General features: G+C 48.1%; 1 protein-coding gene across 1 annotated transcript in view; it reads left to right on the top strand.

Annotated features, from left to right (window-relative positions):
* The first annotated feature begins 1,108 nt into the window (after positions 1-1,108).
* PYGL (glycogen phosphorylase L) overlaps positions 1,109-16,652 on the top strand; it is a 29,170-nt gene continuing 13,626 nt past the window's right edge. The window contains exons 1-6 of the mRNA XM_014854254.3: positions 1,109-1,454; positions 6,238-6,339; positions 8,532-8,610; positions 11,451-11,554; positions 15,646-15,777; positions 16,459-16,570. Coding sequence (XP_014709740.1) covers positions 1,212-1,454; positions 6,238-6,339; positions 8,532-8,610; positions 11,451-11,554; positions 15,646-15,777; positions 16,459-16,570 — 772 coding nt within the window. The 5' untranslated portion in view covers positions 1,109-1,211. The remainder of the gene's footprint in view (positions 1,455-6,237; positions 6,340-8,531; positions 8,611-11,450; positions 11,555-15,645; positions 15,778-16,458; positions 16,571-16,652) is intronic.

Here is a 16,652-nt window from a genome sequence, read left to right as displayed (position 1 = left end):
GGAGGACAAGGGTCTGGATATTTTGTCAGATCTATGCGGTTTGAACTTTCATTTCCATGGTGGGGGCTGCATTTAGCCTGAGTCAAATAATCCCATCCCCTACCAACACATCTACTCAAAGGAATCAGCTTGGGTTTATCACTGAAAGTAAAGTCTATTAATCAGTTGTACTAAGTTTTTTTTGGAAAACTCAATTCTGGCAACGGACTGCTTTTAAAGTAATACATTAATACGTACTACTTGCTGAAGAAGAAAAAGCCTCTGGCGGCCAAAAATACCACGCATTTGCCTTTGCCAAGGTTTAAACACACATGCGCGCGCGCACACACACACACACAAACACCACCCAAGCTGGAGGGGAGGGTGCAAAGATCAGCCGCCCCCAGATTCACACAGACTGCTCTGGCGCCCGCTCGGCCAGTTACCCCTTCGTTTCACACACATGCCCTTTTCTTTTCTCCCCTCTTCGCCCCCTTGGGTTGAAAAGTGATTCAGAGTAGAGCCCCTGCCACATACTCGGCCCCAAGGTTCAGCTCAGGACTTGCAGATTCTTACTGTCTCTGCAACGAGCAGAAGACGCTCCGGACAGAGCAAGCACGGGTTTGAGGAATCAGGAAACCCGGAATTCCTGAGTCTCCCCAAAATAATTGAAAACAGGGGGCGTCGGGGACCCCTTTCTGAGGTCTCGGATCCAAGACGGGGCGGTGCCACCGACGGACAAGAGGGTGGGACAACTGAAGTGGGAGTGTGCCGACTCTCCAGGATCCCTCCGGATGCTCATGGTGGGTCCCAATTCCAGGTGAGAAACAATAACAATGATAATGACAGCACAAGTTTGCCAGCAACGTGCTTGCCCACACAGGCATCCTCCTGTCTCCAAGAATCTAGAGTGGGAGGTAAGACCGACGCTGCCCCAGGTTCTGCAGATCTGATGGGCGCTCCCAGGCTCGGCGACCTGCCGAGGGCCACCTGCAACTGCCCAGAGGGTCCCGCGGGGTCCCGGCAGCCCCACCCACGCCCCGTGCCGTCCACCCCGCTCCCCACGTCCACCCCCGCCGTCCGCTCCGCCCCAGCCGCTGGGGCCAGGACACCGACCGGCGGGCGGGGCCGAGGGGCGGGCCCCGGACTCTCCGCCTCAAAAGCGGCGCCGGGCCGCCCTCCCCGTCCAGTCCAGTCCAGTCCCGCCGGGTCCGCCCGCCGCCGCCGCCGCGATGGCCAAGCCGCTGACGGACCAGGAGAAGCGGCGGCAGATCAGCATCCGCGGCATCGTGGGCGTGGAGAACGTGGCGGAGCTCAAGAAGGGCTTCAACCGGCACCTGCACTTCACGCTGGTCAAGGACCGCAACGTGGCCACTCCCCGCGACTACTTCTTCGCGCTGGCGCACACGGTGCGCGACCACCTGGTGGGCCGCTGGATCCGCACGCAGCAGTACTACTACGAGCGGTGCCCCAAGGTACGGCCGCGGGGGGACGCGTCCTCGCCTCGGCGCCCGGCCCCCCGAACCCCTGCGGCCCCCCGGCCTCCTCGCGGCCTCGGGGATCGCGGACTTTCCGAGCATCCGCCCCGCACTGACCGGGAGTCCGCGCGCCCCGGGCGCAGGTCTCGGCCCCGCGTCGGCCTGAACTAGACGGACAAATGGCCGGTCCGGGAGAAGCTCGTGTTTAGGGAGGGGGACAAATATATAGAGTCTGCCAAAGGGTAGGAAGAGCTGGGGGAAGGGGGAGGACGGAAGAGGAGCCGGAGGAAGGCGTCCCACTACCCGGAGAGCCTTCGGAGGACGAGACTGGGGGACGCGTGGATGACGCGGAGTCGCGGCTTCTGTGGGGACTGCCCGAGGGGGGAGCAGAGGGAGGGGCCGAGTCCCCCCAGTTCCGCCGAGCGGGGCGAGGAGCCCCGGGACTTCCTGGATCCCTGCGGGGCGGAGGCCGCGGGCCGGGACGCGCTCCGGACTCAGACCTGCCCGGGGGCTGCGGAGCGAGGCTGCGCACAGGCCGCCCCCGTCCCCTGCGCGGGGCTGGCGTGCAGGGCCCCTTAGCGTGCTTTCGGGCGCACAGCGGGCACCGTCCCCGACTGACCCATCTGGGAAGGTGGGCGGGAGGACTGAGGAGGACGTGCAGGCAGAGGGACGGTGTTGCGCAGGGCCAGGGAGCAGCAGCTTCGGGCGCTGCAGGGGGTGGGTGCGAGTCTGCTGGGGGTGGAGACTGGGAGAGCTGGTCGGACGCACACGGGAAGGGTGAGGAAGATGTGTCCTGGAGGCAGTGGAAATACCTGTAAAGATGTATGAGGAATTTTTTAAATACATAAAAGCATGAAGAAGAAAAGAATAGTCCCTATTCCCACTGCCCAGCGAAACCCTGAGCAAAAGAAAGTAAATTCTGGTGAGGAACTGCCGCTGTGACGACGCTTCCTGGTCCTCGCGCCAGAGGGCGGGGCCTCTGCCCCAAGGCGGCAACTGCTGAAACACGTCCTTAGAAAACCCTTTGGGTGGACACATACTGTCTCTTTTTTCATTTGCATGGAGGGGACGCTACAACGCACCATACCGCCCCTAAATGACTTTTCACGTTTTTAGGCTGGCGAGTGAGATGAAGAGCCATGCTTTAGCACCTACCCCCTCCCCTCTCCGTAGCATTTAGCATCAGAGAACACACTCGCCCAGTGTCCTCCTCCAGCGGCTCCTCCGGGACTTCGCAGACTTCGGGGTCCGCTGCGCTCTCCTTTCCTACTCGAGTGCAGCCAGGTGTTCCGGTGGGGACGCACAGTGAACAGCATTCACTCCGTCTGTGTTAATGAAGTACCCGCTCTGTGACGGTCGTTCACCTAAACCGCAGGTCCCTGCGCTCGGGAGCGGAGAGGGGGGCTGCCGAGAGGAGGGGCGCACGGAGAGGGAGGGGCGCGCAGAGAGGGGGCGTGCGCGTGCGCGGGCTTCTCTCCGCCTCCCCTGCTCTCCCGCAACTGGAGATGAGCCCCGCGTCTGCGTCTGTAGTCTGCGTTCGTTTCCAAACGCGATTCCTACGTCTCCAAGTGCTTGGTGACCACACCCAGACCTCCTGCTGTTTCCTCAAACTCTAGTCATTGTCCCTCCCAGTCCCGCCCCATCTTCTGTGTTCCTGGTGTGAGTGGCCGTGCCGTCCTGACGGTCCCCCAGACGCGGAACTTCAGACTCACCCTTGATTTCCTCCCGTAATCCCCGTTCGACACGTTGTCAAATTCTGCCGATTCCTGCAGGTTGCCGTAAATAACCCGTTCTCCCCCATTCCCACCTCTCGGCCTAGATTGAGACCCTGGCTGCTGGTAGACTTCTAAGGGGTTTCCTTGCTGCCCAGAAGCGGTAGCGTTTGTCTGGAGTGGCTGGCAGACATACTTGGTTTGGCCAGCGAGATGTCTTCAAGCAGTTTCGTTTCCTGTGCCTTCGGTCAGGCCGTGTGCACTCCGTTCTTGACCTCGTCCTCCTCATTGTTTTACGTGACCTCCTTTCTTCATTTATTTTCTCTGCCTGGCTCACAAAGGCATCTGAGTTTACGAGGCCATCTCATTCTGTACGTTGCCATCCCATTCAGCTTCCTCAAGCAACACACCTGCCCTCTGCTCAGCTATGGATGGCTCTCCGTTCCTGCCACAGCCCTTAATCAAGCATTTGAGGCCCCTCTCAGTCCAGGTGGACCTGTGCCTCCCATCTGCTTTCCCACTACCCTCGCCTGGGCTTACCTTGCTCTCCCACCAAACCAGTTTGTTGTCCCATCCATGCCCTGTACGCCCCACTCCAGGGCCTCTGCCCTCACTGCACCCTTCAGGTGGAATGCCCTTCCCACCATGCGTCTCTACGCTCAACTCTGGCCTGTCCTGCAAGTCTCTGTGGTCTTCCCAAAGTACCCAGTGATGTGGATTAAGGCTGCCCCAGCTAGAGAAGCCCAAGGTGACCTGGCCTACATGCCAAACTATATGACCCGGTGGATTTTCTTATGGTATGAATTAGGACCGCCCCAGGGAGAGAAGCCCAGGGCATCCTCACCTACATGCCGATCTATATGGCCAGATTCATATCTAAAGTTATATGACCGCACAATAACCAGACCCCATCTGCACTGAAATCATTTAATGACTTTTTACATCATCTTTTCTTTTTCCAGTAAAAATAAGTCACGTACCCATGCCTTATAAAATTAGCCCTAACCCTCAACTCAGGGCAGGAGCAGCTCTGACTGCCCGTGGGTCCTGTCCCCATGCTATTCCACATTATTCTCTAAATAAAAGAGCACTACTGCCAGATCTTGAGAGTCCAAGAGATCTTTCTTTTGACTCCTTGGCTCACCGACCTCGCATCACCCAGGTCCTCTGATCGATGCTAGGAATAACATTAAAATTATTTTAAAATATTGGTTATTGTTATGTCTTCTTTATCTTTACAAACCTTTTGAAAATGTCCAGTTTTTGGAAAATGTACATAAAATAGTAAGTAGTGCATGCATATAGTTTATAAGGTGTATTGGAGAAGCTCAAATATTTTACTACCAGGAGTATGTAATAAATGTTTAGAGACCACTAAGAGAATGAGCGAGATCTATTTTTCAAGGTCTTACGTATCCCGAAATATAAGGTGAGGTCCCCCCCAAAATAGTTTATGAAAAAATAGGAAATCACCTTGCGTTCATGTCCTTGTAAAGTCTGCCATTGAGAGGCTCTCTCAATTACTTTATTTTGAGCAACACCTTTTTTTAAGGAAGACCTTGAAATGTCTTAAGTCCATGCTAATTTGGAATTGTTAAAAGGGAGGCAAAGAAATTTAACACAGATGCAGTCGTTATTTCTGGGGGCATGACCTCACAATTGCAAGCGTTGGATTTATATATATGGTGCCCTGATGTTCTGCAGATGGGTATTTGTGACTTGAGATGCTCTTTCCTGTGACACAGGGTCCTGGTGTACAAGGGCACCAGCCATGGGGGTGAGTGGCACCATGTGCCTCCTTGGCCTATGTCTGCCATAGGAAAGATACCTGTTCCCAATTCACACAAGGCATCTAATAAGCTGATGAGGGCTCTAATGACAGTGTTATATATATTCAAACAACTTGGATAAAAATAAAGACAATGTGCTCTGGAAAATAGTGTTGGATGGCCCACTAAGATACGGATGTTGACTATTCCTGTGAAGACAGAATTCAATTGTTTCGTAAAATGCAAGTGGGAAAAAGTGAAATTTCTAAATTGACGTTTTCACTTAATGTTTTATTTTAAGTATATATGTTTAGCTAATGAGTTAAATATTACACTAGGCCTTTGTTATATTGAACTATATTCATAATTTTTTTATATTTTCAGCTAGCCAGGTACTTTTCTTTTTGAGTCTGCCTACTGGGAAATGAAAGAGTTCCTAAAATTTGATATGACTTGATACTGATGCGTTTACAGGTTTCTGTTTTGTGTTTGGTGGAAAAGAAAGGACTGATATGCAGAGTAAGATACTGTAAAAGAAAATGAAGAAGTTACTCACTGATGTCTTTCTTTTTTTAAATTAGTAAACTGCGCTTGTATTTTTAAAGGTTTTAGGCAAATCTGACATCTGCACCGTTCACTTTCAATTCTGATAGGACTGACTTTGTCAAAGGCAAACAGTTTCTAATTTGATAAATTTCCCATTCCGCCAAGAACAAACGCCAATAAACGGGAGGTAGTTTTTTGTTATTGCAAGTTTGTAGACTTTCTAGAATGATTTTAATTCTAAAGTAATTGCAATATTACTTGCAGCATCAGTGAAGGAGGAATACTTTCTAGCCATCGGGGTGTCGCAAAGGAGTTCGTCTCTGTGTTTCTTGGATAAGTTGAGATGGTCACAGCCAACCCCACTCGACTCTCGCCCTGTAACTGTCTCACAACGCGTGGTGGGCTGTGGCCATCTGACTGTCTTTGTCCAAAACATGCATAATTCATGAGGCTCATGAATGGGAAGGAAGAAAAACACAAAATATTGAAACTAATTAGTTGGATGAGTTTGCTTTTTTTCTCCCTGGAAATAAAAGATACAGAACTAATTTGCCAAAAATAGGTATAAAATGGTTTTCCTGAGGTTGGTTGTCAGTGGTGCTTTTATTCAGCCCCTCACACGTGGCTGGGGTCTCATCTGAACCTTGGTTAAGGTCGTCCTGCCTGTTTGTCTCCTGTTGCTGACCTTGGGTTTAATGTGGACAGGTAAGCCTGGCCTCATAGGGTTAACATGACCTCATTTCTTTGTTTCAGAGGGTTTATTACCTCTCTTTAGAATTTTACATGGGCCGAACCCTGCAGAACACCATGATCAACCTTGGCCTGCAGAATGCCTGTGACGAGGCCATTTACCAGGTACATCGTCTCCGTATTTCTCTCATCCTCTCCCCTTAAACTTCAAGTTCTAGTCAGGAACCTTGGAGATATAGCACCAGAAAAAAAAGTGAAAGATTGTGCCTATAGACGTGGCTATTAAAGATTATTAGAAATATAAACTCCTGGTGACCTCTGGCTTAAGAGAAACTAGGTTAGAGAACTAGCTTTGCCTCATGAGAATTTTCTTTTGCAATCAACGTTCTTGACAGCATTCCCCAGCAAATAACGTTTTAGAAATTAGCATCTGAACAAGGCTTTTAAAAGAACTTGGGTCCCTGCTTTCAGAATCACAAGCTTTACTTTGGGCTCCTGTTTACTTTTAAAAAAAGTGATCAAAGTTTGACTATTATTCATGTATCACGGCAATATGTGAAAAAATAAGCTTTTGAAATTCTGGCATCAGACTTTCTCTCTTGCTTAACGAGATGTGACATACACTTCCTCCTTCAGCAGGAGCCTGAGGTCTTAAACCTAATGTGCTCATTTGTTTCTATGAGCATTTTTAACTGTTTCTGCCCTGAGCCTCAGGGATCTCATACCTGTGGTTGGAAGGAGGCGTGTGAGTCTGCAAAGACGTTCCAAATGGGAGACCGTCCACACTGCTCCTTGTCCTGGGTGTGGGATCGTGCCCTTCTTGGCCAGCTGCTTGTCACTAAGGGCTAGCCCCTTTCACGTGGGTAATTTCCTCAGGTGGCGCATTTCCTGTGAAATAGCCGTTCAGCCCCACTCCACAGCCATTTCCTTTGCTTCCCCTGAAATCAGCTGAAGATGATACACCTCCCTTGGACTAGCATATCACCAGGTGGGGTAAAGGAACCGTGTCTGCATGCTCAAGGTTTATATCCTACTCCGGACTTTTGTTATTAGAATTTTAAAAGTCCTGAGTGTTAGCGTTAGCAGTCGACTTGCACGAGGACCCCAGTGACCTCAAGTCACCAGGGAGCAAATCCAAGAGCCCCTTCGACAGCGAACAGAAGCAAAGCCATTTCTGAACTCTTGAAAGATTTAATTATCGAGACTCGTGTGAGAAGGCAACCTTTGGTGTAAGGGTAGGGATCCAAATGGGTGGCTCCATGGAGACTGGGGCATCACTCCAAGTACAGTTCATCCTATGCACATCTTTTCAAATGAGTGAAGTATTTTTCCGTTTTAAATACTATCTAATTTCATGGATTGCATCACTTTCGGTAAGAATACAGTCATTTCACAACAGACCATCATTAGCTAAGCATAGGTGGATCATTATCTAGTCGGCCTGGGACAGGTCACTTAGTCTGCCTGCCATCAATTTCCTCATTGTAAGATAAGCAGTCCAGAGTGCTCTCCAGGGCTGCAGAGTTCTGACACTGGTGCCGGTGGCTCTGGCTGGTCAAGTCCCAGCACTTTTGGGCCGGGAGCTGGGTGGTAGCCAGTTCCAACCATCCGCAAGGTCACAGATGCTCCTTGGCCTCTCAGAGCTTCTTATCCATCCCAGAGAGAAGTAGGGGATTGTAGCCCTTTCTAGCTGGACCACATTGCTGCCTGCTGTCTGGCCTCAGGCCCCTGGGCAGGAGTCACTAACAGGTTTTGGGTTAACAACCATTGACCCCACTGAGTAAATATGTTGTGGTCATGAAAAGATGAACTTTAGTCCATCCCGGAAAGTCTGACCTTACACCTTTTGGTAATTTTCAAAATCCTTCAGCCCAGTTAGTGTCCGCTTGGTCCTAGACTGTTTCTGAAGTTTTACCCAAACAGCACAAAATACAACTTTAAGAAGTAGCAATACCTAACGTTTACTGAGAAATATCTGCCCAGGAATAATTCTAAATGCTTTCTTTGTGGAATCTCACTTAATCACTACAGCCCTAAACAAGGTAGGTACTGTTAGCCTCATTTTTTAAATAAGAGAAGAGATGCATAGAAAGGTTTACCCCTTGCCCAGGGTTAGATGACTAAGAAGTGACAGAGGCAGGAACGGACACTTAGAGCCCACGCTCTTCTCCAAGCGGCTGCTGTGCCATCTCACACGGTTTGCAGCTGTAGTCAGTAGTGTCTGCAGTGGGCATCCGACACCAGACCAGCTGCCTGAGCTGCCAGGATTGGGTGGTGTGGAGCTGTAGGTATGACGGTTGTCCCTGAAATGGCCCGCATTTGTATCCACATCCACGTTGTTCTCCTTTCGTCTCCAGCTCGGATTGGACATGGAGGAATTAGAAGAAATTGAAGAAGATGCCGGGCTCGGCAACGGAGGTCTTGGGAGGCTTGCTGGTAAGTGGCGTCGTGAGTGTGTCATGCTGTCTGGCCGATTGGTGCCCTCTGAGATGCCACGCACAGCCAAGCTTAGAAGAAGTAGACAGGCTTTCTGGAGGAGTGCAAGGTGTGACCTGGTGTAGGTATATTTGTTTTCGAGTTTGCGCTGTGGTTTGAGCAGTTCTAGACAAACACTAGAGAAGGGAACTTGAACTAAAGAGACGTTGCTTAAAGCCCTTGGAGACATTGCTTAAAACCTCAGAGTGGACCGTATCCTTCCTGTGCCCTCAAGGGTTTCCACAGCGGCCTCTTTATTCGCTGTTATCTGTTCGAAGGGTTCCATCACACACTTGTGCGTGTGACCCAAGTTGTTGACTGTTGTGTTGTGTCTGGTGCGCTCGACAGCTTGCTTTGTGATTGCCTAGTTGGCAATGATACATTTGTTTTATTGCTGGTGTGTTTAGGTAATTAATATCCTTTTTTTTGTATGGATGCAATTTGAGTTCTTTGCTTTATCCAAGAAATGATTTTTCAACAAATATAGAGGAAAACATTAAAAATATAATACTAATTCTATTAAATTAAAAATATGCATCCCCATGAAGGAATTCTACTTCCTGAAATCTACCCCAAAGAAATACTCAAGCGTGTGCACATGGAGGCATGTAAAGAAAATTGTTACAGTATTGTTTGTTAAAGCAAAGTGTTAGAAATAACCTAATGTCCAATGGTAAGAGAATAGGTAAGTAAGTATGGAGCATCCGTGTTACCGAATGCTATGCAGCAGCCTAAAAGGACAAAACTGATCTGTACGTATGTCCCTGGGTAGACCTCCAAGGGGAAAACGCAAGTCACATGCAAAGCCACACAGTGTGATATTATTTATGTCTTTTAAAAATTAAATATTTTCTGTAAGTATATGTGTAAATCCATAGAAAAACAGTTTGGGATTTGATATACTAAACTGCTCCCTGTGCTCTTCTCTAGAGGGGAAAGCAGACCTATGGGTGGAAGGAAGGGGACACTAGCCCTGTCTGTAACATTTAATGTTTTTTACAAGGAGGATGTATTATTTGTGAAATTTAATTTAATAATAAAAATGTACCACCACACATGTTTGTATCAGATTGTACTCTATGAAAAATAAATATGTTTCTTCTCTTTTAGAAGTGATTTCAAAATCTCTTAATTTTACACACACTCTCAAGTTACTAGAAATCCATTTCCATGTGTTTCATATTAAATTCCTAGTCTATTAGTTGCAGTGTGCTTTAACATTGCAATTGGTAATAGAAAACACTGCTCTGGGATACTTGCCAACTTGTGAGGTCAATCATTGGACCATTTAGTAGGCTGTCCGTGGGGCTGTGGGAAGACCAGCAGGACCAAGGGTGTGCGCATCTGAGAATGACAGCCAGCCGGCCGTCCATTCGTATAAGGCGCCAGACCTCAGTAGTTGTTGGCTGGATTAGCCCCACTCTGTCCCTGACGTTAATGACCTCACTCCTTCAGTTGGCTGATTAGGTCAAAGAGCCAAGTGGAGGATGAGGCTGAGTAATTCTCAATAGATGACCTCATCTCTTACTTGACTAAGAAGGTTGGGACCCCATTCTGGTCAGGCTCCAAGGATAATTTGATCAGGACCCAGGAAGAGACGAGTGGCCACAGCTCTGAGAAATCACAGGAACTGGAGTGAGCCAGGCCTCATGACACAGGACTGGGAGACCACTGTGATGTTACAGTGACTTGAAGGTCTTGGCCATTGGCCTTTGTGACCTCTATTTTTGGGCTCCACCATGAGCCTGACTCAGTCCCTTTCCGTTTGGTCTACAATTTCCAGTGTTCTTTTCGTTTTAGATCCTACTGTACATTTGCTCATTCTCTGCATATTCCGCAGTTCACATTCCTGAGGGGGACAGTCTGCTTAGGGTTACCCCGCAGCCCCTTGATTGACTGCTGTGGATCAGCTGCTCTGTCAGTCATGCTCTTGGTACAAGTAACAGAAAACCCAGCAAGAACTGGTTGGGCCAACAAGAATGTGTGTTACCACAGAACAGGAACCCCAGAGGGTGGGCCACTCCGAGATTAGTTTGTTCAGCAGCTCAGTTCTGTCCGTTCTGTCTGGGCCTCTGTGGCTCCTTTGGCTTTCCCCTTGTGGAAGAAAGATGGCGGCAGCAAGGAAAATCTGTCACCACACCCAGCGGACTTCCTAGCACCTCTCATGTGATTGAATGTCATCGCACGCTCACGCCAGGACGGATCCCTGGTTAGGAAGTAGGTTGATGGCTGTGACTGGCTTTAAGCAGTCAAGCGGGGTGCACCTCCTGGTCCAGCCTCCCTGAAGCATGTGGCCACCTGTTATCTGGACAACACTGGAGTTCCACTGCCAGAAAGAGAGTCTTCTCCTCCCACAGATGTCCAGCTGGTCAGTCAGGTGGTCACATGTGAATCATACAGACCATTTCAAGCAGGGGGCCACCGAGACAGCTTCCTTAGAAAGGGCAGTGTGAGTGGCAGACACAGTGATGGACACATCTAACGCAGGCCAGCTTCCTCACCTGTTCTCAAATGAAATGCCAGCAGGTACACAGTGGTCGTAGTGAGACGGTGAGGTAATAAAGGATGTTTGTTTTCTTCTTTACACGTTTCCATATTTTGTAACTTTTCTGTAGTATTCATTTTATAATTAGAAAAAAATGTTATTAAAAAATGTAATACCCACTGGGCAGCAGCCTCTGTGCTTCAAAATACAAATGTGGTTTCTCCTAGAAAAATGTTCTGTGGCTGCCATGTTTTTAGCGAAAGCCTTGAAATTTTGACTGGCCTGATGACCCTGCCTCTCCCTGTGCTTAATTTAGCCTGCTTCTTGGATTCCATGGCGACCCTGGGGCTGGCAGCCTATGGATACGGCATCCGGTACGAATATGGCATCTTCAATCAGAAGATCCGAGACGGGTGGCAGGTATGTGAGCCATGTTTTTAAATTTTGTATTAAAGCACTTCACCTGCGTGGTGTTCTGGGTGACTTATCATCTGTGGACATTTAACATAGAGCTTTGCTAATTTCTCTGGCATTTGGTTGACATCAGTGCATAGTCAGTCTTCCGACTTTGGGGTGTAAGCTCCCTAAAAGCAGAGAGCCTGCCGGTGTCGTTCACCACCAGAGCCATGACGTCCTGTGCAGTGCGTGCCTCACACGGTGCTCTGAAAATGCGTCATGACTGCCTGAATGGGGACCACTGCAGTGCGCACTGTCCGTTCTCTGCAGCGTCCAGAAGGGAGGAGCACGTTTCAATTCATGGTGGTAGCCAGCGCCCCTGGGAGGTAGGAAGCATGTCGCCATTTTGTCAGTGAGAAAGCTGAGCTCTTAAGAGGAGGAGTTCCCTCAGATCACAGTGCCGGCAAGACGGTTCTGTATCCCAGATTTCCAGGGCCTCGTCAGGATTCTCTTCTACGCTCAGAGTCTTGCCCTCCTTATCATGCCTGTTGTTCAAGATACATAAACTCAGTGTTCTGATTTTTTTAAAAGATGAAAGTAAGCAATCTTGTTAACTATTATATCAAATAAATCTGGCACGTATTTAATATATGTAATTATGGGGCAGGTGCAGGACGATGCCTGGGGGAGGCTGGAGCTGGATCTGAGCTGACCAGCAAATTGCATCTTTCGAAAATGCAGATTCTCAGTCTGTCTGGGGAAGGGTCTGAAATTCTGCATTTTTAACAAGCCCCCAGGGGTTACACGGTGCCACCAGGAGCTACGTGGTGATACAAAGTCAGCAACCACAACTTCAAATTTAGACTTCCGCAATCAGTCATAAAGAGAACCAAAAAATAAAACTTCAACAATAAAATGGTAGAATTTTATTGGTTGATAAGAAGCTAGTTAAGTTAGAGTCCACTGGCTTGTGTCAATGACTAGAGACTCTACGGCAAATAAATGAGGATATCCACAAAGGATCCAAGCACCCTGACTTACAAAACACTTTCCGCTGTCCCACCCCCAAATCTGAGGAGGAGGGCCCTCAGTGTCTTGGACTTTCAGTGTCCGCCGGAAGCCTCTCCCTCTTGGAACCCAGGCCAAGCCTGCTCTAACTAGTCATGCACACTTCTCGTTACCCAGCAAGCTTCTGGTTACCATTGTTGAATTCTCGGTGTGCCCAGAAACATTCCTCAATTGTTAGTACCATCAGAAAGCAGGGTTTGTTGACTGCTCCTGCATTTGCTCACTGGTTCTCTGCAGGTGTGCTGTGTATCCCACAGTCCAGGTAAGCACGTTTCTTAGACTGTAGTCCCTCACACAGCGCCTGAGCTGACCCCTGCTTCCAGGCTGGCTGGAGCACAGATTCCAGCGAGTCGTTCCTCCCAGAAGGGGCTGCCAGGCTGCCGCCCACCCGAACAGCCGCCCGTTCCTCTCTCGCTTTGTCTCGGCCTCTCTCGGGTGTGCTCAGAGCCAACAGCCTGCTGGGTCTCGATGCTGCTCCTCTCCCATCTTGACCGCCCTTCACATGGCTTGGCGCGTTGTGCATTCAGGGACCACTGGCCACAGGGAATCTAAATTTACAGACCGGTTTGTGGATTGACCGGGAGAAAGCAAGGAGAGAGGAGTTTACACCCTCGCGTGGCTTCTGAGGGTTTAGTGGGAGCGGTTCTCGAGATCTCTTCTATCTGCTCACACCAGCTTGTGGTTATGAAATATCTGTTTTTCAATTTACTTTGAAAACAAGCTTTGTGAAATTGAGGGAATGATTAACTGATTCCTTGCTAAATCAGAAACAGACTCAAAATAAAGAACAGCAAGCTATGAGTTCTGTTCTCCTACAGAACTTGTGGACCCAGTGAAGTGAAAGTTGCCGTTATTTGGCAGGGAGAAATTAGACCAGCATTTGATAGCCTTAAGAATAATCAGCTTGCTGGTCCCTTGTCACTTAATGTACTCTCAAACGAGCGGATGTAGCCTCTGACCACTCGGGAGGTGGGGAAGCCCGGAGTCCATCATCTCTTCCGTGAGCATCTCAAGCTGCGCGAGGGCAGAAGAGTCAGACCCTGCCGCACATCTCTGTGGAAAATATGTTGTCAGCCCTGCCATGCACGTGGTTTTTGAGAGGAAACCTGTTTCTGCCTCGCCATCCTTCTGTGTCTTGCAACACCTTCAGATGTGCTTTACAACGGCCCTGAGCACTGACATGAGGCAAATGAGCCTTCCGGCTCTTTCCTGGCTCAGGAAGCGGTTTCACATCCATAGCATTTTAAAACCCCAAACAGACTCTTGCCTAAGAGAGCGGAAAGTGTTTTGTAAGTCAGGGTGCTTGGATCCTTTGTGGATATCCTCATTTATTTGCCGTAGAGTCTCTAGTCATTGACACAAGCCAGTGGACTCTAACTTAACTAGCTTCTTATCAACCAATAAAATTCGACCATTTTATCATTGAAGTTTTGTTTTTGGTTCTCTTTATGACTGATTGCGGAAGTCTAAATTTGAAGTTGTGGTTGCTGACTTTGTATCACCACGTAGCTCCTGGTGGCACCGTGTAACCCCTGGGGGCTTGTTAAAAATGCAGAATTTCAGACCCTTCCCCAGACGGACTGAGAATCTGCATTTTCGAAAGATGCGATTTGCTGGTCAGCTCAGATCCAGCTGCAGCCTCCCCCAGGCGTCGTCCTGCACCTGACGCGTCCTCCTGCTTCCCAGAGCTTCTGCCTAAACATGTCGCTCCCATGACCCTCTTTTCCATCATCGTTGTGCGCGTGGTTCGTATTAGTGATCGGCTTACTGGCTTTCTTGATGTGAAGTCGCGATCCGTGTTTCAACAGATGAAAGTGTATTTGCTGGTCTGGGCTGTTGACATTAACGTTTTGTCTAATACCTCAAAAACAGTAGCTGTGTTTGTTTCTCTCCACACCATGCCTGGGGCAGACGTTAAACTCGTATTTAGGTGTTTGTGAGCATCTAGCATCAATGTGTCACAATTCGTGAGCAGTATCTTCTTAAACTAATGCTGAGTTTTCTAGGAGGAGAGAGTGAGGAATCAAATGGGAAAAATAACTGGATTTAGGGTAATGTCATTGACGAGGGTAGTTTGTACTACAAAAATTCCCCCTCCCTTCTTGTCAGAACACAATTGCATTTTTATGTATTATTTTATATGTAGTATATGTACCATTTTAAAGTATCTTTACTCTAAAAATACATCCCCCAAATGTGTTTTTGGTTATTCTTATTTTGGCATTTTTCTTTGTTTGCAAAACAAAATTCACTTGATATCCAGGATACCCTAAGTACAAATTATGATTTTAAGATTTTTAAAGAAATATTTTGTCATAAATTAACATAAATACATGGGGAAATGTTGACATTGTCAATAAAATAAATTCCTTACCTTTTAGTAGATGTTATTTTCAAAATAAGCCATAATTCATAGTTCATTATCAGATCAAAATTACATAAGGATTAAATTAAACAAAGACGACAGAGTGTAATAGTGTTCTCTACCTGTACTGAAATAAGCTTTCTTAAGGGAGCTTTCTCTGAGTAGCATTTCTTAACTGACTCTGCATTCTAGGCACAAGAATCTTGATTGAAACCATCATGTAGGACCTGTCAGGTCTGGGTATCCAACTGTAAACATCCCTGTGGGCCTCTGTCTCTCCCTCAGGCTGGACAGTTGGCTTCACAGAGTGAAGACCCAGGCTCTAGAACACACAGGCCCATGTCAAGTCCTGGCTATACCATTTACTATCTGTGCAACTTCGAGCAAGTGACAATTGCCTCATCTTTAAGAAGGGAAAAGTCATAGTTCCCTCCTGTAGGGTTGCTGAGAGGAGTCAGTGCAATGATACAAATAAAACACTTAGAGCAATGTTATCAAGTATTGTTGTCGATTGAGGCTGTAAGACAACAACAAAGATGAATTGAGGTTGACAGAACCAACGCTCTTTCTTGCCAAAACAGTCTTGAATTGATTCAGTTAAAAATAATTTTAATTTGATCTAATTGATGGTCTAAGTCCACCTCTCCTGAAAAGTAAATTCCAAGCCACGTCCTTTTTGCAGGTAGAAGAGGCAGACGATTGGCTCAGGCATGGGAACCCCTGGGAGAAGGCTCGCCCGGAGTTCATGCTGCCCGTGCACTTCTACGGAAAAGTGGACCACACTGAGGCCGGGACTAAGTGGATCGACACACAGGTACTCAGAGTGTCCCCGCGCTGAGCATTTTGTGTAGTACAGACAGTGACTAGGTAGCAGAGAGTATGATATCAAGTGTAGTGTGTTGTGTATTGAATAAGGTGGCATATTTTTATAAATAAATCTGTTATTTCTCTTAGTGCAACCCACTCATTTTGGAGACAAGGGAGCTGAGGCCAAGAGAGAAGTGACCCCCCCCCCCCCGCCACGGTCAAGTGACTTACCAGGGTCATTTTGTAATCAGCTTTATCAGAGATTAATCAATTCTGTAATCCCGGCATGCTTAGCTTGCCAGTTTTGTATAAAGTTTTTGGTACCAAGATTGAATAAATTTAAATGTCATTCCTCACCCCACCGCCATAGGTACATTTACTTGTAACTTCTCAGGGGTAAATATTTTAGAACTGAAGTGTTTATTCAAAGGATTAACAAAGTTCTTATTCATTGCATCCATCATTCTGGATGGTTCCAGCCTTCCAGATTGTTCCAGTGGAAGGAGGAGCCACATGGCCTCCAACTGCCACTCCAGCCCTAGGACCTTGATCTTGTTAAGGCCTCACACAGTCTGAGTTGGTGATGGAGCCAGGAACAAAATTCCAAGTGCTGTCTCCCAGCCACCTGTTCAACCTACGTCATCACACGTGGCAAGCCTTGAGCAGCTGCTTTGGTTTCATCCTACAGGTGGTTCTGGCCCTGCCATATGACACCCCGGTGCCTGGGTACATGAATAACACGGTCAACACCATGCGCCTCTGGTCCGCTCGGGCGCCGAATGACTTCAACCTCAGAGACTGTGAGTACAGCCTGGGCTCTACTTTCTTCGTGTGTTTAATCTTCGTCATCGCTAGTTAGAGCCAAATTGAGCTTGAGAAAAA

Source organism: Equus asinus, chromosome 2, assembly GCF_041296235.1.
Source record: "Equus asinus isolate D_3611 breed Donkey chromosome 2, EquAss-T2T_v2, whole genome shotgun sequence".
Classification (NCBI taxonomy): Eukaryota; Metazoa; Chordata; class Mammalia; order Perissodactyla; family Equidae; genus Equus; species Equus asinus.
The sequence above is the reverse complement of the archived record's forward strand: the minus strand, read 5'-3'. Positions and strand labels throughout refer to the sequence as shown.